The 24,892-nt window shown below is 32.0% G+C and overlaps 1 protein-coding gene across 1 annotated transcript in view; it reads right to left on the bottom strand.

Moving 5' to 3' along the window:
* Positions 1–474: 474 nt before the first annotated feature.
* Positions 475–24,892, bottom strand: part of LOC129216109 (protein regulator of cytokinesis 1-like) — a 53,393-nt gene continuing 28,975 nt past the window's right edge. The window contains exon 2 of the mRNA XM_054850261.1: positions 475–2,554. Coding sequence (XP_054706236.1) covers positions 636–2,537 — 1,902 coding nt within the window. The 5' untranslated portion in view covers positions 2,538–2,554 and the 3' untranslated portion in view covers positions 475–635. The remainder of the gene's footprint in view (positions 2,555–24,892) is intronic.

The following is a 24,892-nucleotide window of genomic DNA, read 5'->3' as shown; positions in this document are numbered from 1 at the left end:
GTATTTCCTTTGAAACCAAAAAGCTCTCTCAGTTACTGTTTACATTTTTTGATAGATGAGAAAAATTTCCCATGACTTTTACTGAAAATATTCATTTTCCATAACTTATCCAAATCTGAAATTTGTTAAACTGTTTTTTCTCCATGATTTTCCATGACTTGAGCACTGGCAGCCTGACTGACTCCAGATTTTTTTGCGACAGAGCTTCTAGCAAATTTCTTGCCAACGATCCACATTTTCTATGAACAGCAAGTAAAACTGGGTAGAAAAGAAACGGGAAAACAAAAACTTAAATAAAAAAACTGAAAATCATACATTTTAGGAATTATTCAGCCAAAGCGATAATCTAAACATTCTAAACCAATCTAAAACATTTTAAAATAATTTAATTGCATTGCATAAAAATACAACAGGCTTAATCAATAGTACACAACACCATATTTAAAACAGAAAAATACAACAAATATCCAACAAACTCCTGTTGCACTCTGCATCAGCAAACTAAATCTTATGAATTATCACATTAGCAAATGAACTCTTTTTATGTTCATGACAACAATGCACTCTGAAGAGAGAATTTAAAATGAATGAAAAAGTTCACAATAATAGGTGAACACCAATCAACTTGATCAGTCTCAAATGAGAAATGGCAAACCGAGAATTCCTCTAGATGGAGTCAACTTTGTTGAAACATCACCTTGAATTTTGGTCGATTTTCGCAATGACTTACTAATACTCTTCTGTTTACATTTGTCATCACTTGAAATGCGCGTACCAACAACCTTCTTACATGACAATACTGAACTGTTGAGACGTCTCGAGGACTTGTCTAACGCACTCGCAAAAACAGAGTAAGTAGTTTCGTCATTTGTGCTAGATTGAATAATGGCTTGAGCTGTATCTTTCAAAAGAGCCCTTGGAGGGGTGCTGTACAAGAGACATTTTTTGGCAGAAGATGGCTTTGTGTTGATACTCCTCTTAGCAGTAGCACAAGGACTACCTCTAGAGGTACTTGCAAGAGGAGTTCGATAAACTGCAACACCTAATGAAGACTTTAAAAATTTACTAGATGAGGATTTGGGGGTAATACAACGTGCGGATCTGGGGGTAGTACACAGAGTCCTCTTCACTATAGGCGTTCCAAAAGTGACTTCATGTTCCGCCTGTAGCATGCGTTCCTTGTGCCTCATGATCTTTTTGTTCTCTTTTTCCAAATTTCTATCCTCCCACTGCTTCATAACTGCAGTGCGATAATTTTCCCCATGATAGAGAAAGGTTGTTCCATTTTCAGCTTCAAAATTCTCTATATCTAAAAAAATCTCATTTTCAAGAGCAGGAAGGTCTTCCCCCAACTTCTTCCTTTCTTTTTCCTCATTTAAAAGATTTCCCTTTCGATTTTTATATCTGTTTGGATCCTTTGCCTTATTCTCAAATTCTATTAGCAGATCCCACAATTCATTCCGTTTTTCAATTTTCGTTCTTAGTTTCCCGATTTTAGTGTACAGCACCTGCCACTTTTCAACTTCCGCCTCATGTGCTTGTAGACTTTCTTCCGTAAACTCGTCTGATTTGAAAAGGGAGAAGTTTTCTTTCCCTTCAACTGAAGCAAAACAATCTTTCCACAACGATAGCAACAATTCTCTTAAATCACAAATAGACTTTTTCAGTTTTTGCCTCTTCACTTCTTCATATCTTTCTATTTCATCTTTAATCGACTGCAGAGTCGACACTTTGTGATCCTTATGCTTAGACAAGAACTTGTTTCTTTCACCTTCCGAAATATACAATCCATCCCACACATTGCCCAGCTGCTTGAGCAGGGACTCCCTTTCACCTTCTAATTCTGATTTTCTGCTTCTCACCTTCTTCACAACATCATCCAAAGTTTGAAGCGTTTTATTAGCAAGAGAAATGTTATCTTCGTTGCTGCTCAAAATCTCTCTTTCAAACGACGTTTCTGGTTGGATTTCAGTTTCTTCTAAAATAGTTGTAAGTTCTCTCTTGGCTGTACATAATCTTTGAAAACGTACATTTCTTTCTGTTTGCAAAGCAGAAACATACTGCTCCATCTCAGAGATGTCCCGTTCACTTGGAATTCCGGTTTTAGATGAAATTTCGAAAGCCGACCAATCCAAGATTTTGCAATATTTGAGTTCGCTGTCACGAAGTTCTCGAAATTTCTTCATTCTCTCCTCTTTTATTTCTTTCAAATTACTTAATTTCTTTTTCAAAATTTCTTCCATAACCAGTAATGTTCCTTCATTCTCATTATCGCAAGGAACCTCAAGCTGTTTCGACAATTCAGAAATTTCTTCTCTTAATTCCTTCACACGCACTGATAAAATGTTATAAAAATAATTTTCCTCTTTTAACATCTGTTGCAAAAGTCCAATAAGATGTCCCCATGCAGTTTTACATCGTTTAACTTTCCTTTCATTTTCAATTCCAATTTCATTCCAAACTGAATAAAGTTTCTTCAATTCCTTCCTCAATTTTAAAATCTTTTCTTCTTCGATACTTTCCAGTGTTTCTTCCATAATTAATCCTTTCCACGCTGAAAAATTTTTAAAAATGAAAGCCTTTCAACACATAAACAAAAAAGAGAGGTAAACAAACAGTAAAAAACAACAAACTTTCCTAAAAGATTGTTAACATCTTTACTATTATAAAGAGAGAGGGCGGATTTTTGTATGTTTATATGTTCGAGGTAATCTCCGGAACCACTGCACCTATTGGAAAAATTCTTTCACTACATGAAAGGGGCTTTCTTACTGAGTAACATAGGCTATAATTCGGAAAAATCCGATATACAGTGGCTCTCAAAAGTGTTCGTACACTTACGACTTTCAATGAAATAGGACCCTATCTATTGGTTAGAATTAATATTTCGGAATAGGTATTTAATTATAAGATCTATGATCAATTTTCAACAAAACTACATGAAATTTTTTAAACAATATTAAAACTTAATTTTTTAAAAATCAAAAACGAAAAAGTGCCGGAAATTTTATTTCACAAAAGCCTTCGTACACTTTAAAAAATTTCTAGTATATATTATTGAATAATCTAACTTTTTATTAAGTTATTATTTAGTAGAATATCATGCAGTATCAACAGCACCTTTTAAACGTCTGGAAATATATTTCATTCTTTTTTTTTTTTTTTTTTTTTTTTTTTTTGCGTAATTTCTGAGTAAGTGTTAGACCACCACTTCGAGTCTTACTGTTTCTAGCTCTATTTTCGTTTCAAAGCCGTATTTTCGTAATCTAGCCTCCAGATATCTCTAAATATGTTATACAGTCGACGCTCATTATAACGACCACACATTATAAAGACCATTTCATTATAACGACCAGTGGTAAAAGCCCAAAATTTGTCCCTATGAACTTAATGTTAATTTGCTTTCGGTATAACGACCGTTCTGTATCTTCTAATCCAATACAACGACCGAATTCAGCGGACACTATTTCCGGTGTTTTTTCCAATAAAGCAAATTTGTAACTTGAAATGACCTTGATTATTGTTTACGGACAGCTGCATGTAGTCTTTAGTGTTCAATCCAATTTTGAGAGGGGTGGGAGTGGAGGGGGATTATTACTCAAAACAGCACAGAAAAAATAAAGGGGGAATAAAGTGAAATTCCCGGATTCCGAAGGAAATGGGGTTGACACATTTTATGTTAGTTTTGTGTTTGAACACGTGGTTTTTAAGATCTTTACAGTTTTGCATCTCTCTGAAGCAGCATGGAATGAAGTCTCAGAAAAGACCATCAAGAATTACTTTCATCCTGTTGATTTTGAAAAGCAAAAGGAAATGGAATCTACTGCTGAAGTGCAAAAGCAACTTGCTGAAGTCAGGCAATCCAAGATGAAAATTTCGATGAAGAAGATGAAATGCTGTAAAGTGTGTTTAAGAAAATAAACTGGATGAAGCGTTAAACTTAAACAATTATGCTAACATCGATTCTGATTTAGAATGTGTCGAGCATCTGTCAGAAGATGAATTATTTCTCGATACTGTGCACAAAAATAAATTGATGTATCATGATCAGATGAAGAAATTGAGACCAAAGTTTCTAGTGTGAAAAGTTTCGAATATTTAAGGGACTTTTAAATGTTCTTTCAAAGGCAAAAAAAGAAAAAAAAAACACTACTTATCATCTATACCTACAAAGGAAACTCGTGTTTTGCAAAAATCACGTGCGCTAAAAAGGCAAACAAGTGCTTTTGATTTTATCTTCAGAAAATAAATGATTTTTAAGAATGATTTTTAAGTAAATGATTTTTAAGTATGATTTTTAAGTAAATGATTTTTACTTTCTTCTATATCTAATATATAGAAGAAAGTATTGGATTCGTGCAAATTTTCGAATTTCGAATTTTGACGGATTCGAACGTTTTGAGGTGTGCTGAGTCCATTTCGACTATTTTTGGAAAATGTCTGTCTGTGTGTGTGTGTGTATGTGTGTGTGTATGTATGTGTGTCACGTCTGTGTGTGACCAGTTTTTTGTGGCCGCTCTACAGCAAAAACTACCGCATGAAATCGAACGAAATTTGGTACACATATGTGCCCCTATGTGAACTTGTGCCCATTGGTTTTTGGCGCGAATTCCTCCAAGGGGGGTGGAGCAATGGGACGTTTTTTGAGTTACGCGTGCTTGCTATTCCTCAGGAAGTAATTGGCGGAATCAAACAAAATTTGGTCCATATGTTGCCATTAACAGGAACAGATGCTGATTCAATTTTGGTGTCAATAACTCAAACGGGGGTTGAGCTATAGAACGTTTTTTGTCGTCAATTGTGACTGCTGCATCTCAAGAAATAATGAACAGAATGAAAGAAAAATTTATCGGCAAGTAGTCCTTAGTGGGTATAAGAGTTGATTTTATTTTGGTGTCAACAGCTAAAAAGGGGGTAGCGCAATCGCCCGTTCTTTTTTTCCATTGTGAGTGCCCTATCTCAAGAAGTAATGCTACGTTCTGGTTGAAATTTGGAATATATGTGATTCCATACGTAAACAGGCTTTGGTTCAATTTTGACTCCAATCGCTCCAAGAGGTGTTGATTTTTTTTTTTTTTTTTTTGCGAATAAAAATAGTTTTATTAATGCAACAATAAGAAAGATAAATCGTAATAGATTGTCGTCTGCGTATTTCTCGTGATTTTAATTGTATGGAAATGATCGGAAATATTATCTCAATGATTTAAAATTTTTAACTGTTGCCATCTTATGTTTGTTAATAAATAAAATATTTGTAATTAATTCAAGTAAGGCTTTTAAAGTAACTTTCAATTTTCGCTCTTTGTTTTGTTTTTACAATAATTCAGACATTGGGATGGTCGTCAAGTTTTTGCATGCGTAATTTTGTTTTTGTTAGGAATATTGCTTCCTCGTCAAGCATGGGGAGGGATCAGAAAAAGGAAAAATATAGAAGAAAGTTTCGTGATGGCCACAACATACTAGTTAAGTATGTAATCAGTTTTTTCCCATATTTTCTACTTTAAAATCTGTCATAATATTTTTCACCCATTATTTTTTTAAAAATCTCTATGATAAAAATACTTAAGGCATTTAACTGGAATCTTTGAAAAAGTGCCAACTTTATTGGAGCAACGTTACATGCATGATGCATTTATATATGTATTTTAACTTCTACCTCTTATAACGACCACTCATTAAAAAGACCTTTTCCTCTGGGACGGAGATGGTCGTTATATCGAGCGTCGACTGTATTAAGTTCAAATCTGGAGATTGAAGGGGTATTTTCTAAACTTTAGGACAATTTTGAGGCACTAGACGCAAACGTTGAAAACCGTGTGCTTCTTATCGTTATCTTGATAAAAAGACAAAGTTGTTTCCGATAACCAAATTTTCGGCTAAGAGTTTAAAATTTGCTTTTAAAATATTTAAATTAACAGCATGATTCATTATTTCATCAAAAAATTCCAAACTATTAAGTCTTGGTGCTGATATGCACCGTCACACAAAAACACATTCACTGTCCTGGTTAACTGCTCCAACTAAGTTCTTGAGATTAAGTTCCTAATTTTTTTCTTCTATTTACAATTATACAACAATTTAACCAAAAGTCTTGACTACATTTCTATCTGTAAGTGAGACGTAATTCCAAAACGTTTTGAGCCTATTTATCATTGATTTTGCGACGAAAAGCGAAAGCTTTCTGTTTTTGCTGGGCCAAGAAAATTTCTGCGGGAAGAGGTCCCATTTAATCCAGGTAATCAAAGAACTTGGTGAACAATTTTAGGTGAAAATTAAGTATAAAAATTTTCATTTAACTCTGCAGAAACCTTTACAGCAATCAAATGTGTATTTTTCATAAATTTTTAACTGTAAATCTTCGATCACGCCTTGTAAATTTCGCCGGTTGACCTTTTCTTATATTGTTTTCGGTCCGATTATTTTCTTCAAAACATTTTATCAAGCACTTTACTATAGAATGAACTAATGTAACTAATTTAGAGACATTTCAAACCAATTTAAAGCTACCGTGAGGAAAAAAAATCTAATTTTGAAAGGTATTTGTGATTTTTTACGAATACCAGCACTTTAAAAGTAATAAGCACAATATTAAGGTATAAATAAACAAAAAATTAAAGCCAAATAACTTTTAAGGGTCAACACAATGCAAAAATAATTAAAAAAAATGGCATATGATAATTTTAATCATGAATTTATGCGAAAACATTTGAGTGAACGATGAATTTTGTGGCGTATTATTTCTCTGTCTCTTCGCTTTTTGACCCATTTCAAAAAGAAGATACGTCAATATTTTGAAAAAACTACAGGGTTTTATTTAGAATGACATAGGAATGATGTGAAAAAATATTGGACTTCATATTCGAATTCAGTTTTGCGTTATTTCGATTTTACTAAAAAATTTCAAAGTGTACGAACACTTTTGGGAGCCACTGTAGATAGTTCTTTTTTATTCCAATTTAGGCCCAAAATTTCACGTAAATTGCCTATTATTGGCTATTAAAGGGGTGAAAAATTACTTGCACATATTAATATTTTATATCGTTGAAAAGGATAGAATTTTCCGCGTTCTAAGCAATTTGTTTCAATGCTCTAACTTCATTACGACGGGAGCAATTTGTATTTTAATCTCGAACTTTTTTAGGCTTAGCTGAAATTTCGGCAATACTTTCTTCATAAAATCTATCAATAAAAAGTGAAGGAATTGTCCCAGAGTTTTCTTTTTGACACCGTTGGAAAAAGCGACATTTTTTACTCCAGAAATATCTCGACCTTCGGTCGAAAAAGTAACCTATCTCCAAACGAAAAAAAGTTACAAGCCGTTAAAAATAAAGTTTGAATAAATCTAATCTACATTAAAATTACTGATGTTTTGTTTCGAATTGCCATGGTTACGTCTTTTAGCTTCGCTTCATTTTAATATCTTAAAGGTCCACAAACTTGGCCCCACGGAATTTAAGCAATGGGGAAATGTTTTTGCCAATTCTGCATATTTTACGATATACGTTATGATAATTCCCGCAGACAATGTAGAAATTGCGGGAAGAGTTTGAAAACTAAGAGTCTTAGCAATTTTCCCAATTATCGCCAAATTTGTGCACGCCAAAGACCAAGGGCCAAAGTTCTTCGGCCATGGACTTGCTGATAGTGGCAGAAGCAAACAAAATGGGGTTGTTTCCTTCATTCAAAAGAAGTACTTTTAGTCACTGAAATTTTTTTTAACAGAACGGTTCAAACACTTGATAGTTTATCGAATTTTTTTAACTTTTCAATTTACAAAGTTTGGACAGAAAAACGTCTGTCGGGTCCTCTAGTATTAAATAAGAACATTTATATGATGATAAAACTCAGGGGTACATGCAACTGTTGCAGACTCGTTAAGCAGTTTGGGAGCAGGAATATGGCTGTGATGGATTTGACTCGACGTTAAATCCCGGTTATCACAAATTTGCCATTTCAACTGCGCTTGCGCGCGGACTTAGCCGATTTCAAAAATTTTGCTAAAATTAATTACAAACATTTTAAATTTGGTTTTAAATATGAGATAGCAACAGATTAAAATTAGAAATCACAAAATTTTCTTTGATTTAGTTTTTAGGCCTCGATAAAGATTGAATTTTGCTTCTTAATTATTAATGGATTCGGTATTTGATTTTTCTGTCCCTTTTCAGGACCAAATTTTTAACCTCAGAAGAGTGTACTAGAATTGCAGCATCACTTCTAATACAAAGCCGTACCCTCAACCTAAATAAAAATGTATAACACTAAGTTGTTTACGCCAAACGTAAAATATCCGCAAAAGACGAATTTCTGTACTAATATTCTAATCATTTTTGAAGTACACAACGTGTTTTACATTTATGTTAAATAAATATTTCCAAACCAATAAATATTCAAGTGTCATTTTTCTCTTTAGATTATCAGTTAGTCATATCCGTAGTTTCATATAATATATCACGAAATCGCCGTGAAAATGTTCTAATCGCATTCATTAATTTAGTGGGACTCTCGCTCAGCCTAAATATACACAAGCAACTAAAGCTCAAAACTCGCGGTCGCCAGTCGCAAAATGCGACCAATTTTCAAATTTTGGCGACCATTATTTTCACTTCAGTCGCCAATGTGGCTACCATTCGCAAATGCAACCTTCCCTGACCTATAGTCTTGACATATGACCTTTCCCCAAATTCTTTTGTCCACTAAAAGTTCGGCTATCGGATCGCCGGGGGTGAAGGAGGGAAGGGGGGGGGGAGTATTGTCCAATTGTGGCTAATTGTGCTATGTGTTCATATTCTGAATAGAAAACAAAAATCGCAATCACGACGGCAAATTTTGATTGCTATTGAACATGCTATTTTGAAAACTCGGCTTTCTTTACACGCGATCGTAAATATACACAAATTTCATACTCCAATTTAGTAAATTATGCTTTTTTGATCTTAAATTCATTTTTCAACTTTATTTCTCCTTAACAAATGGCTATTTCTTCGTTTTGCGGTATTTTTAAACTACGCGTTTTCAAAATGGCGTCGTGTTGTCATTGTTCATTTTTACCAGTTAAGACGAAAATGTCCTCTCTAAAATAAAAAGAATTTTAATCTTGTACATTTGATTTACATATGAATAAACAAAAATGGCGCCTTTGAGTCAAAATGCACCGAGACAAGGTAAAAACGATATCGCTAAAAAAAATTTTTTTTTGCAAGATTTTTGATTTTTTGTTTTAATCTTATTGTTTGTTTTTCCTTTTTTTTTCTTTTTAAAATATAAAACCTACTGGAGGAGGTGAGGACATATCCGTTTATTTACTTTATTTCTCCTTAAAAAAGTTGTTATTTTTAAGTTTTGCGGTAAATTTTCAAAATGGCGTCCTGCATTTTCAAAATGGCGCCGCGTTGTAGATTGTCCATTTTCACCAGTTAGAAGAGGAAAATGTAGACCTCAAAATTCAGAACATTTTCAAGTGGCCAATGGCCACTAGACTCAAAAAACTTGGTGGCCACCAGTTTTACCGGGTTTTGAAAACAGCGCTCTAGTACAAGAATGAGGGGGGGGGGGATTTCAATTTGTATTTTTTGAAACAAATATTATGAAAGTGTTGCTAAAGGAATGCTAACAAGAAATATAAATTATATTAATCATGGAAATATAAGAGGCTTTGGGTGAAGGTTGGGAGCTCCTGAAGCAAATGATTCACTCCACCCATTTTAAAGTTTCATAAGAAAAAAAAAATCATTAAACCAAAAATAAAGTAGTGTACACAGTACCATGGTCCCACAGATAAAAAAAAAGTATTTCCCATAAAAACAACAACAAATTCCTTTAAAATCTTTTTGTAAATCATTGCAAACGCCATGGTAGTAAAAATCAACATGCACTTTTCAGGTAACTAGTTTGATGAACAGAATTACCTTTAAGAAAATTAGCACGAAGGGAATCGAAAAAATATTGGATAAACATATGATTTGAATTTTTTCAATTATTAAGATTGTTTTTTTTTTTTTTTTTTTTTTTTTTTTTTTTTTTTGGCATAAAAATAATTAACTACAAACCTCCTCCAGTAATATACAATTTGGCGTTTACCAAGAATATATCTCCAAAAAAAAAAAAAAAACATTCTTTTTGCGTTATTTGAACTAAGGGTATGACCAAACATGGCGACTACGTTCCATACGCAGCATCTCTATGTTAGGATGACTATGAAGGGAAAACGATCAAAGGACTTGCTATTTGGCTCATATTTTAATCTGATGCGATTGAAGATTAAAAAATTACAACAGTTATTCGAATAAATAGAAACTAGCCCCCGTTGTTTAAACGATTTTCAATGGAATGTATTCCTAATCGATTGCGAGTATTAGCGTCCACATCACAGCAGAAATATAAGATATAGTTTTTAGAAATATAGTAATACAGTTTTTTTCTTTCTATTTTTAATGATGTATAGGATTTTTAATGAAATACAGGATTTATGGGACAACATGGAACATTGATTATGGCAAAGAAATGATAAAACGGGGGACACAGGGGGGGGGGTCAAAACAAGTTGCCTTTTCAAGTTTTAAATTAAGTAACTTGTCTTCCTATTTTGACAATTTTTTCAGGAAAAAGGTTTTGTTAATTGGGAAACAAATAGAATCGGAACGACCTTCGAGCGTTTATGTAAAAAAACATACAATATGATGTTTTTTTTTTTTTTTTTTTTCACTTTTAAAGAGCCAAAATTTGCAAAATATTTCCATACTTTCAGAACAAGATTTAAAGCAAAACATAAAACTGTTTTAGAAAAAGGTCAATAATTAATCCTTAAAAAACTACAATTAAGGCAAAATAGTCGGTTTTTAGCACATAAGCGTCTAAATCAATTAGAATTAAAAAAAATGTTCTGAAGATAAAATTTCATATTTTTCCAGAAAATAATTACGAATTACCTCGGAAAAAGGGCACATTTTTCATTGTTATCAATAGTTTGCACTGCAATAAACATCCAATGCCATTTTTGGAAACTTAGGCTCTTAAAAAGTCTTGTGTACTGCCATCTTGGGAATGACCAAATATGGCGACTACGACAAAAATTAAGAAATAATTTTTTGAATTTGTGGCGTGAAAACAATTTAAAAATAATAAATCTTCGTGAAACTACAATTCAGTTGAAAAGTTTCTAGCACATTTACGTCCTAGGCAATGAGGATAAGATTAAGTTTTAAGAACAAAATGTTTCATTTCTCAAAAAAATTACATATTTAAAATAATTAAAAAAAAGAAAAAACAAGTTGCAGCATATTTCGCGTTTTTTTTCATTAGTTTGCAGTTAAAGGAAACATCCAATTCTGCTTTGTTTTTGGAAACTTAGGCATTTAAGCATCGTGTCTACTTCCATCTTATAAATGACCAAAAATGGTGACTACGTTTCATTTGTAGTTGAAAAGACTTTTCGATTAAAAAACGATTTTCCCAATTGACCCTACCATCCGCAGGCTTGTGCTTTACATGCAGGAAAATGTTCTTCTCCCGTTAAATTTGTGCATAATTCCTGTTCACCCTAGGAATTTTTTTCTTTGGAACTATTGAGGGGCAAAAATGGCGTCCGCTGTCCTTTTTTTATTTTATTGCCAGCTTCATTTTGCCTCGAAACTTTTATGTATTTTTTTTTCAGGAAACATCGATAAAAACGAAGATTAGAACTCAATGTACAAAATTCCCTGAGAAAAAATTGGGAAAAAAAAAATTTAGGGGGGGGGGGGGTAAAATTTGAAATTTCCCTGACATTTTTAACTATGTCGTTTTCCATGACAATTCCAGGTTTTTTGGAACGTACGAACCCCGTTTAATAACCGTATTTTCCTATGTATTGTCCGCGGGCGGCCTATAATCTGCTGGTTCTAAAATGGGCCTGAAGAAAAAAAAAGTTTCGTATAATCGGAGGCGGTGTATAATACGATGTAAAAAAATAATGTTTGAATCTAATATACCATTTGAGCAACTAAACTAAAAACGTGAAAAGGTAATTACTTTGAAGAAATAATCAAAATTAATCTGAAATATAATCTAAAATACAATGATTTCTTCTTGAAATCATGATTATAGTACGCTAATTACTTGAAAAACAAAGAGTCAAGACAAAGGAGCAAACGCTCTCATCTTGTGCAAATGGCTTCCTAATTCACTGTATTCTTTTCTTTTATTACATGACCTAAAACGCGTAAGAGGAGCATTCAAGCATCGTAAAATAACCAACATACAGGCAGGCAGTGAGAAAGAACATGCAAGCTTTGTAAAATAAACAACATTCAGTGGGATTACGGTCTCTATCGGTGAATCCTTATAGTACTGATGCATTGAAATTCTTTTCTTGGGATCTAAATCAAAAATAACCCCCAAAAAAGTTGGCGACTGTAGAAATTTTTTGGGGGTCGCCAATTTTGAAAACTGAGTCGCCACGTGGCGAGTGGCGACCGTAAATCTTGACCTTTAGGAAAATGTGTGCTCCAAAATAAATAAAGAGAAGTACAATCGTATTTATAAAACACATAAATAATATTAAAAAAAAATAGCACCCTTGCGTCTAGAGAAGGTGGAAAGAATACGGCTGAAACCCTTTTTTTTTTCTTCTGCTGGATCTTTTATTTCATTTTTTGTTTTTTTTTCGTTTTGTTTTATATTGTTTACCTTTCTTTTATTTATTCATTTTTTGACACTCAGGCTTCGATTTTTATAAAATTCTGCATGCATTTGTAAAAACAAAAAAATATTTTGTAGAATCGCAAATGGTTTAGGTTTTACATTCTGTTCAAGTTTTTGGTATTTTGTTGTTTTCTTTATCAAGGAACTAACTCGTGTTTTGGTTGAAAACTGTGATGTTTCTAGAAGTTTTGAAAGCTGAAAAAAATTATTAATAATAATAATAATATTTTTTATTTATTTATTTTTTTATCATGATGTGTTTTGCTTAAAAATGAATTAATGCAGATTATAGTTTGCAAAATATGTGTTAAATAATATCTGGGCAGGGGTGCCCGTTCCCCCCAAGTTCGATCCCCCCCTCCAAAATTTTTCCTCAACCCTCTTTTCCTTTTTTATTTTTAGCTCGCTTTTTATTTTATTTATTCTTTTATTATTTTTAATTTACTTATTTATTTTTAATTATTATTTCATAAGAAACGTTCTTTGCTTCGCCAATGACATATACACACATACTAAATAAATAAACGCAATAAAATAAATTAAATAATTTAAACTAAAATAAAGTTTGGCTATCATTTTTTGAGATTTGGCTACCATTTAGTGAACATCTGGTAGCCATTGGCTACCAATTCAAAATTTGAGTATTGAGGTATACAAGCAACACGAAATCTTAAAACAGAAAGCCCAAAAAGTATACACAAGCAACACGAAATATTAAAACAGAAAGCCCAAAAAGCTAAGTCCGCACGCAAGCGCAGTTGAAATGGCAAATTTGTGATAACCGGGATTTAACGTCTAGTAGTCTAGTTTTGTAGCAAGAAGAGTAAATTTGCGATTTTGGTGTTGAAGGAGAAAAATCTAAAGTTGTGGACAAAAAAGAAAATAAAGTACGTGATTTTAAACGAATTTCAGACGTTTGGACCAAGGTTCGAACTCGGACTTATGACTCAGTTTTGGCATTGTGATCTTAAGTATAACGTTGTTCTTGTTAATTCGTTGCGTCTACCTGATTTTCCGCATCAGGCTTTTTTTAAATTCAACTCTTAACATCAACTCGTGACTAATAACAAGTTCTCAAAATTGGCACATTTCTTTGAATCACGAGATCCGTACTCGTACAAACTCGAGTACCGTATGCTTAAATGTCGCCCGGCTTTGCCCGGTCTACCTTGAAAAAAAACCAATGTGTCAAGTGAAGTATCTTCAATAACCAGGATTAAATGAAAGAAAAAAAAATCATCATGCAAAATTTCAACTCCAAACATTGACGACTGATATTAAAATACTTTTAAGAAATTTAAATAAAATGAGAAAGATGGAGTTAAAAGGCGTAACTATGGAAACACAAAATAAAATAAGTTTCCGAGTTGAAAATGAGAAAGATAGAAACAATGGATTCAAAAAGCGTTACCGTGGAAACGCAAAATAAAATGGTTAAAAACTTGAATAGAGAACAGATTTTTGAACTTCATTTAATTCGCTTGTAACTTTTTTTCTAATGAAGACAGAGAATTAAACTTCCGACCATAGGTCGAGTTAGATCTGAAGTAAAAAAGGTAGCTCTTTTCAATGGTGTCAAAACGAAAACTGTAGGACAATTCCTTCACTTTTTATTGATGGATTTAATGAAGAAAGTATTGCCTAAATTTCAGCTAAGCCTAAACAAATTCGAGCTAAAAACGTAAATAACTTCCGCCGCAATTAAGTTAGAGCGTTGGAACAAATTGCGTAGAACGCGGAAAATTCTACCCTTTCCAACGATATGTAATATTACTAATTGCGAGTAATTTTTTACCCCCATATTCGGGAATTTATGTGAAAATTGGGCCTAAATTGGAATAAAAAAAGAACTATTCATCGAATTTTTTTTCGAACTGGTCTGCAAACCTTCTCAGGACTTAAAGGAACAAATTGTGAAAATTTCAGCGAAATCGGCCGGGTAGTTCTCGAGTTTTGCGAGTTCAAACAAACAGACGCTTTTTGGACACTTCATTTTATACTATGTAGAGATAAAGCTGAAAGTCTGTCTGGATCTCTGTGACGCACATTGCGTCTAGACCGTTCGGCCGCTTTTTATGAAATTTGGTACAAAATTAGTTTGTAGCATGGGAGTGTGCACCTCGAAGCGATTTTTCAAAAATTCGATTCTGTTCTTTTTATATTTCAATTTTAAGAAAATTTTACCAAGCAAATTATCACAGCTTGGAATAAATTACGGAATAATCATAACGTGGAACCGTAGCATGGGCAAGCTAATGAATATAGCAAATTGGCAAGAAATTCATCATCCATTATTTGTAAATACACAGGCGAACCAAATGACCTTTTAATTTTCAACTACGGGCAAAGCCGTGCGGGTATCACTAGTACTCCATACAATCAATAAGGAAAATGGGGGGGGGAGATACATACATGCACAAATGCATAATTTAATTTCTTTTTTTTTAATTGGAAAGGGGGAGGGGTAGAGCAATTGGTCATTCTAGTTCTTCTAATAGAATTTAGTTTATTAAAAACTAAGAGTAGTAAAGTGTATGGAGAACTACATGATGTTGTATGCATTTATTGAGCATTTAAATGCTAGAACTCAACATACAGAACAGCCGAAGCTTCAGTCATCACTTGGCTGTAGCTTTGGTATCGGCACTTCGGTGAAATTGCGTTTCGTGCCATCTTTAATTACAGCAGCATTTCTGTATTGAATTCTGCATCAAAGTACATAACCAATTACTTTTTCATATACCTTAAACTAGAGCTAATCTCAACTTTTTATAGTGAATTTCAGGTTTAGCTAGGAAAAATACTTCAAAAATAGCTATTTTTTGAACAGGATGCATTTTTGGTGTTGGGAAATGTAATGAGACCAATTTCCATTGATGAAAAGGATGAAAAATTATTTTATTACCATTTTGTTATGAATTTGGTTTGTAGTATGTCCAGAAAAAAAAAATTTAGATAAACCTGGTTTGTTGGGTTTTTATAACTATTTGTAAGAAAAATAATTTTATTTAAGGAGAATCATGAAGATTTTATGAAATAATTGTTAAGGAACGTTTAATATTCATATTTTTATCTAATTTCTTTGTAATTGATTAAATAATTAAGCTTAAAATCTCGTTGTTTCATATCCTCATACTTAAGATATTTCTATAGGAGAATATTGTTCTCCTATCTTTATAAAAAATACAAAACTTTATAAAACTACAAGACGTAAATGGTTCGTTGTATAAATAATAAAAGAAATAATTTAATGTGATATTTCAGACATTAATTACAATAACCAAGAATAAATTCTTGCTAATTTCCTCAGAATTAAAGCTATCTTAATATATAAAAATCTTCTGTGCGGACGTTTGTCACCATAAGGCTTTTAAACGGCTGGACCGATTTTGATCAAATTTGTTGTGTGTAATTAAGAGCAATTGTCTGTAAGAATCAGGCAGTTTACGGCAGTTGTGATTGTTGACATTTTTAATTTTCACATATGTTGTTCCTCATCATGAATGTAATGTTTGTGCCAAATATGAGCTTTGTCTGCCTTACCGTTTTTGGGAAATTAAATTTTTAAATTTAGGGGGCGTGGCACATTTTTGCGTGTTTTTCAAATTCGCAGATTTTAAAGTTCTTGTTGCTTTAAGTGCCCCTATAATGACATGGATTTTTAAATTCTATACTATCATATGGTCTTCTAAGATACTATTACAGCTGTCAAATCGGTGTCACTACGAGGGCGACGGCCACAAACTCCGTTTAAAAATGATCGAAAATGAATTTTTTTACTACATTCAATGCCGATTTTCTCAAAGCTCCTTCATGATGACACCAACGTTTTTACATAAATTCCTAGCTACACTTGCATACATCAAAAATATGTAATAAAATTGGTGTCACTATAACAGCGCCAGAAAATATTGGAACTTTTATGTGATAAATTTCACAAAAATGCAAATGGTTAAAATTTAACTATCACTCTCGCCCTCATAACAGAGATCTGAAACTAATTAAGTTTGATAAAGAACATGTTCGTCTAACATATGAACTGAAAAAATCGGTGTCACTCCTATTACTTTCGGAAATATAATCATTCGAAATTAATATGTTATGGAGTTATTTAAAAAAACACTTTTCTAATTGGAATGGCTTTATGCACCGTTTGTTTTAAATTTTAATATAAAATTACAGCAGTGACACCTAAAATAATATGTTTCTCATGCTTTTTTATAAAAAAAGCTTTATAAAAAGCATTAGAAACACAGTAAATCGATATAGGTACAGATGGACGTATTGTGTAATGTGCATTATAGGCTAAAGTAGTTTTCATATTTTTTCAATCATGCTAATTTTTTATCTGTTATTTATATTAAAAATGCAACTATTTATAACAATGTCTTAAATAGTTATGAACATAGTGTCTTATATAGCGAGCATTCAGAATCTGAAACATAATTTGAGGATGATGTAAATAAAACAAAGAAAACAGAAAACATCAAATCAACCAATTTCAGAAAGACGGTCAACTCTTGTTGAAATCTTGTAATTTTGTAGCATAAAAGCACGGGAAAACATGGTATCCCGGAGAAATAGTAGAAGTTGACCATTTATAAGTAAAGGTCAAATGCATGGCAGGAAGGAATAGAATAAATAAATTTATTTGACTGGAAAAAAGGCGAGTATTATCTAAACATATTATGCACAATAGATCCACCTCTACCTATATCAAAACGAGCATTTTCTATTCAAGATAAAGACGCTCTTACTGCCCAAAGCTGTTTATATCAGGGTTCATACCCTATTTGGATGAAAAAATTCCATGACTTTTCCAAGACTTTTTCATGATTTCATGAAAAATTTCATGACCTTGTTACATGAAGAAAATATTACTATTAGTACTTTTACGTGAATGCCACTACCTCATTGAAGCACTTACTTGTGATTGAAAAAATATCAGTGTACACATAAAAAACTAAACTATTCTTACTTGTCTTCATCATACTTTAAGTAAAGTAAACATACAGTGAATATAACGGTGCTTAAATGTCTAATATTTTTTTTTATAAACGGGTAGAATGATAATGAATGGGACAAAGGTTGAATGAGTCATTACTAAGTTTCAATAAATTTGCTCAAACGTTGCCTTTTAGCAGCAGCAGTGCATTTAAGCATACAAATAAGTTGACAGTACTTTGTTTCATTAAAGCAAAGCCACATTCTTTAGTAAATTCATGTTTTTAAACCAAATATTTATATTTAAAAAAAGAAAGAAAAATATTCAGTAGCGAATAAATCTTCTGATTCAAATGTCTTTGTTTACTTATTTGCACATTTTCAAAGGCGTATAAATTAATAGGTTCAGAAATTCTGCAACATAGTGTTTGATTCCTGACATTGAATGTAGCAGTGTGTCGCACGGATTAGTCTTGCGGGCCATATGTTGGGAACTACTGTTTTAGAGTAGTAGGATTCCCCTATTTCTGTATTCTATCACCAAACTAAAGATCTTCATTTTCTAAAACTTTTAACAAATTTATATAAACCCTGATAAATTTAATAATAAAATTTTACGAGTGATGGAAACAAACTTGAATGCAAGTGAATTGCATTTTTAAGTGGGCGTGGCAAAATTAAGAATGTGCTACTTCGCTACTGCAGAATATAAAATATAAAAAGTGTTAAAAATAATGGTAAATGCAAAATGAGTGATGTCTAAGCAGTAACGTCACATTGCAAAAAAAGACGAGCGGCTTACAGAAGTGTATGTAATGAGATTTCAAAATTCAGATTCGTTTTTGGGATCGTTCAATTTTCCAGTTTTAATATGCGATACTGCTAAATCACTCAATATTTCTAATGTTCTTTTAGCTACTGTTACTTTCTCTTTGCCCAGGACATTTTTTCATGACTTTAAATAACTTTCCATGACTTTGAATGAAAATTTCAATTTTCCATGACTTTTCCAGGTCTGAAATTTGCTTAATTTTTTTCCATGACTTTCCAGGATTTCCATGACCCGTACGAACCCTGTTATATGTTAAACGTTACTTCTTTGTAATAAATTAAAAATAAATATGGTCAAAAACACTATCTGGACGTGAAAAGATTAAATTAACAAAATACATAAATAAATAAACAGAATAAATTTTAAAAAAAAAAGAAGAAAAAAAAAACATCACAACATACTAACTTCGAATGATTATATTTCGAAAAGCAGTAGGAGTGACATTAATTTTATTGGTGCAAATGTTAGACAAACATGTTGGTTATCAAACTTAATTAGTTTCAGATCTATGCTGGGTCATTCTCATTCCACGTCAATTCAACCAAGCCATGACACCCACCGACTCAGATTTTGATGAAAGTTGGTGAGTTTAGTCCTTTAATGTAGAAAAGTATCCTCATCAATTTTTCCTTCTCAATTTGCTTTAGTTTTCATTTTACAGCCATTCAAATTTTCCAAACTATGACGATTCTGCTCGTTGATTGAAAATAACTTGTATTTCATTTATTTTTTAGCCAATTTTTATGAAAATTTACAGTAATATTAATGAAAGTATGAGGATTCCAGAAAAAAATATAAAAAAATTCTAAGTAATATTTTAAAAGTAGGAAAAAATTATTTTCAGATTTTTTTCCTCTAAAAGTATGGAATACGTTAAATTCAATATCAACCAAAGGGAATATGATAATCAAAAAAATTCTTTTTTCCTGATGATCTTAGATGTGTGTTCTGCCATTAAAAGAAATAAAATTAATGGCTTTTTCAGTTCTTTATATTTTTAGCTTAAAAATATATCTGCTTCATTGGTTTTCTTTTTTTTTTTAAATTTTATTTATTTATTTATTTTCCCACGCTACTATCAAAAAATGAATGTATTTACAAATATAAATATCTCAATAATTTGCACCTGAAATACCCTTAATTTTTATTTTAATCACAAAAATGCTTTTTTTACAAATTTCATTACATAGTACACTAGTGCAGCCAGAAATACCTTCTGAAGGGGGTTTTTGGACCACAAATCCCTACTGGAAGGGTTTTTTGGATCAGTAATATCTTCTGGAGGGGTTTTTGGATCAACAATACCTTCTGAAGGCGCGATTTCTTGATCAAAAATATCTTCTGAAATTGGATTTTTTCATCAAAACAGTCCTATCATATGCAGAAACTACTGTATTAGAATACACACAGATGTTAAAACCAATGCCTTTGGGAGAATCTTAAAAGTGTGTTCTGCCATTTAAAAAAATAAAATTAATGGCTATTCAATTTCTTTTTATGTATGTATATATTTAAAACAAAATATTTTCGAAAAATTTTCATTACCCAATTTGTTTACATAGCTGTATTATTTGCTAGAATAAAGAGCCTACAAACACAATTTTTTATGTATTATTTTATTAAACATTCAGCATCTATCAAATCAGCTTTTTATTCCTATTATTTACAAAGTATTTTTTTATTTACTTTTTCTCTGAAATATTGATTTCACTTAAATGTTTTTCCAACTTCTTTATGTAGTATGATGATTAATATTTTATTATCTTTTGCAGAAGTTCAAACTTTTTCAGAAATATTTTGTGATGCAGACAAATAGTTTGAATTCTTGTTCTGATTCAGTTCGTAGCTTTAGGAAAATTTGTGCATCTTCAGACAAATCATTAACATTTTCTATAACTTGTGTGCTCCGTGACTAAATTTGACAATTAGTTAATATCAACTCTCCCACACTACACTTATGTTCCATTTTTCTTACTAAAACAGGTAAACATAAGCAGCTCTAAGCACACAGAACATCTAAATGCAACTTACTGCAATAGTTGTGGAATTAAAGTATCTCAAAGTTTGACTCGAATATCTGACAGTTTCAGTCTTACTTTATATTCAGCATTTAATTTGCATCTCTGTGTGTGGGAAAATCCTTTTGCTCCTTGAAACATTGATCAAAAGGGGATATCAAATTTTAAAAAAGAGTTTTTTTCTGACTCAACAGTATATTTATTTGTAACATTGAATCAGATGGCAATTAAGGAACTGTTTTGGAAAATACCCTTTAGAAACTCTCAGTTTAACAATATGATCCTTTTTTTTTTTTGCAACAAAACTAGAACAGTCTTTAAATTTATAACTTCTTGTACAGGATTATGAGTCTAGCTGTTTGGTAGGAATATACGGTGCATAATTATCATTTGACTGCAATTTCGAGTTTGAGTGCTTAAGAATTTTCTTTTACTTTTGAAAAACAATAGAACTGCTTTAATAATCAGATATTTAAAAAAAGGGTATTTTTCTTATCAACAAACATACTTGTATACCCACTTGTTAAGAGAAACTCCATCTGAACAAATTTCATGAACTCCTTTTTTACATACACTACAAAGCAAGTTGCATAGTTTATTCCTTTGATTTTTTTTTTTTTTAACTGTGTAATTCACACTGTAGCAAGTTTCACTCCGAAAATTTTTCTTAAGTAAAACCATTTTTTCCCATCCCTGCTTTATTTTTGGGTTGCCAATCATTCCTTCTCTTTTTCATCACTAAAAGCTCATAGGAAATTGTTGCTAACAAACACGGCAACTCCTTGTCCCACTTTAGTAATGAAACAGGCGTTCGCATATGCTCTTTGTACTGTTTCCATTAAGTTTAATCGAATTTTCCGATCAAAAGCTACTAAGAAAACGAAAGTTTTTATGCGCTTTCAACTTTATATACCCTGTATCTATAAGTGTAACTTCTCCAGCACTCTATGGAACTTGGCCTTGCAAGAGACAAATGAATAAATGATGAGTAAACAGCACATGCATTATAAACTTCTGCCATTACAGTACTATTTTTGAGAACCCCCTTTCTACCCCTCAGCCCTCATGAAGCCCTAGGGGTTCCCAAACCACTGGTTGGGAAACGTGTAGATGACGAAGGATTTGTGTTTCACTTTTGCAGTAGGAGAACGTTTCACAGGCTGGAAGAAAGATGAGAAGAGAACACTTTAAAATAGGCTACTATGTGAGTGGCGCAGCAAAAGGGGGGGGGGGGGGGCTCAACCCCCACCCCCAAGGCATTGGTTTTAACATACATGCGTATTCTAATACAGTAATTTATGCATATGAAAGGACTGTTTTGATGAAAAAATCCCCTTTCAGAAGATATTTTTGATCAAGAAATCGCCTTCAGAAGGTATTGTTGACCAAAAAACACCTCCAGATGGTATTAGTGATCCAAAAAACACCCTTCTAGTAGGGATTTGTGGTACAAAAATCCCCTCCAGAAGGTATTTCTGGCTGCACTAAATGAAATTTGTAAAAAAAGCATTTTTGTGATTAAAATAAAAATTAAGGGTATTTCATGTGCAAATTATTGAGATATTTATATTTTTAAATACATTCATTTTTTGATAGTAGCGTGGGAAAATAAATAAATAAATAAAATTAAAAAAAAAAAAGAAAACCAATGAAGCAGATAGATTTTTAAGCTAAAAATATAAAGAACTGAAAAAGCCATTAATTTTATTTCTTTTAATGGCAGAACACACATCTAAGATCATCAGGAAAAAAGAATTTTTTTGATTATCATATTCCCTTTGGTTGATATTGACTTTAACGTATTTCATACTTTTAGAAAAAAAAATTCTGAAAATAATTTTTTTCTACTTTTAAAATATTACTTGGAATTTTTTTATATTTTTTCTGGAATCCTCACATTTTCATTAATATTACTGTAAATTTTCATAAAAATTGGCTAAAAAATAAATGAAATACACATTATTTTCAATCAACGAGCAGAATCGTCATAGTTTGGAAAATACGAAAAATTCAAAACTTTGATTGGCTGTAAAATGAAAACTAAAGCAAATTCAGAAGAAAAAATTGATGGGGATACTTTTCTACATTAAAGGACTAAACTCACCAAGTTTTATCAAAATCCGTGTCGGCGGGTGTCAAAATGCCATTTTTTTGGTTGAATTGACATGGAATGACCCTGCTATGAGGGGGCTAGTTGTATTCAGATTAGCAATTGGTCAACTTCTACTACTTCTCCGGGATACCATGTTTTCCCAAACTTTAGTGCTACAAAATTACCATATATCAACAAGAGATGACCGTCTTTCTGAAACTGGGTTGATTTGATTTTTTATGTTTTCTTTGTTTTAGTCTATGTAGTCCTCAAATTATATTTCAGATTCTGAATGCTCGCTATATAATACACTATGTTCATAACTATTTAAGACATTATGTTATAAATAGTTGCATTTTTAATATAAATAACAGATAAAAATTAGTATGGTTGAAAAAATATGAATATGAGTACGACTGTTTTAGCCTACAATGCACATTACACAATACGTCCATCTGTAGCTATATCGATTTACTGTGTTTCTAATGCTTTTTATAAAGCTTTTTCTATAAAAAGCATTAGAAACATATTATTTTAGGTGTCACTACTGTAGTTTTATATATAAGTTTGAAACAAACCGAGCAAAAAGCCATTCCAGTTTGAAAAGTCTTTTTTTAAATAACTCCATAATAACATACTAATTCCAAATGATTATATTTCCAAAACTAATAGGAGTGACATCGATTTTTTTTAGTTCATATGTTAGATGAACATGTTGGTTATCAAACTTAATTAGTTTCAGATCTCTGCTATTAGAGCGAGAGTGGTAGTTAAGTTTTAAACATTTGCATTTTTGTGAAATTTATCACATAAAAGTTCCAATATCTTCTGGCACTGTTATAGTGACTCCAATTTTATTACATATTTTTGATGTATGCAAGTGTAGCTAGGAATTTATGTAAAAACGTTGGTGTCATCATGAAGGCGCTTTGAGAAAATCGGCATTGAATGTAGCAAAAAAATTCATTTTCGGTCATTTTTAAACGAAGTTTGTGGCCGTCTCCCTCGCAGTGACACCGATTTGACAGCTGTAATAGTATCTAAGAAGACCATATAATAGTATAGAATTTAAAAATCCATGTTATTATTGGGGCACTTAAAGCAACAAGAACTTTAAAATCTGCGAGTTTGAAAAACACGAAAAAATGTGCCACGCCCCCTAAATTTAAAAATTTAATTTCCCAAAAACGGTAAGGCAGACAAAGCTCATATTTGGCACAAACATTACATTCATGATAAGGAAAAACATATGTGAAAAAAAGAAAAATTAAAAATGTCAAGAACCACAACCTGCCTGATCCTTAAAGACAATGGTTCTTAAGTTGTGGCAAGCATGGTTTCGAAACGCGATAAATTGAATCGGAAACGTTTTTGTTAATTAATTAATTTAAACATTCAATGGTTATATCTCCCAAATGATTAATATTTATTTTAACCTATTGTTGAGCAAGAACTTAAATAAATCTTTAACCCGTTGCCAAAGGACAATAAGAAAGCCAGCTCTGCTTTTCGTAATGAAATTTCCTACTGTGATATGTCAATTGAGAATAGATAAAACTTAGAGAGAGTGGAGCCTTCTTTTCTCTTGAAAGCAACGATTTAAAGTAAAGTACTGGTAGGTTCGTGCACAACGCACGCGCGTATGTTCTGTCGTCGTAGTTTCGGATCGGTGCTTAGGTTTTTCCTAACCAAATGATCAGAAAGTACCGTACCTAGCAACATTTGTTTCTCGGCTGAAATCCATCTGAATTTTGGCACCAATGTTAAGAATACTTTAAGGATTATCAAACTAATCAATACATTATTAAAGGAAGAGATTATGGAATATAAAGACGAAACAAATTTTATTTTCATCCAGATAAATTACAACAGAGTAGTTCTGTACACAAAATATCAGTGCAGTGGAAGATTTTTATCTTTGGTGGAAAGAACAAACTATGCAATATATGAAGTATTTAAAGTTTTTGTTCAAAAGATCGGACCGCTAATTGGTCGGAGTTGGCTTCGCTCACTGATCGGCTGGATTACAGTAACGTGGTGGCTTGGCGACTTTGGCTGTAAAAAACAGAGTTGCGTGATCATTTGTTTACATTTTAAAGCTACTGTTAATGTAATTTATTGTACTTTTTGTTTATTTGGCGAAATATTTCAAATTGCAAAGAATTGCTTTTTGTTTTTAAAGAGTTTTTATTCATTTTAGTTTAAGAATGTGTTTATTTTACATCGGAAGGGGGGGGGATGAGTGATTTTCGCTTATTCAGAGAACTGTTTTTACTTTTATCATTTTTTAAACGATATCCTTTCGATTGTTTTATTCTCTTTCAT

This window comes from Uloborus diversus, chromosome 2 (genome assembly GCF_026930045.1).
Source record: "Uloborus diversus isolate 005 chromosome 2, Udiv.v.3.1, whole genome shotgun sequence".
Taxonomy (NCBI): Eukaryota; Metazoa; Arthropoda; class Arachnida; order Araneae; family Uloboridae; genus Uloborus; species Uloborus diversus.
This window is presented reverse-complemented; position numbering and strand designations above follow the sequence as displayed.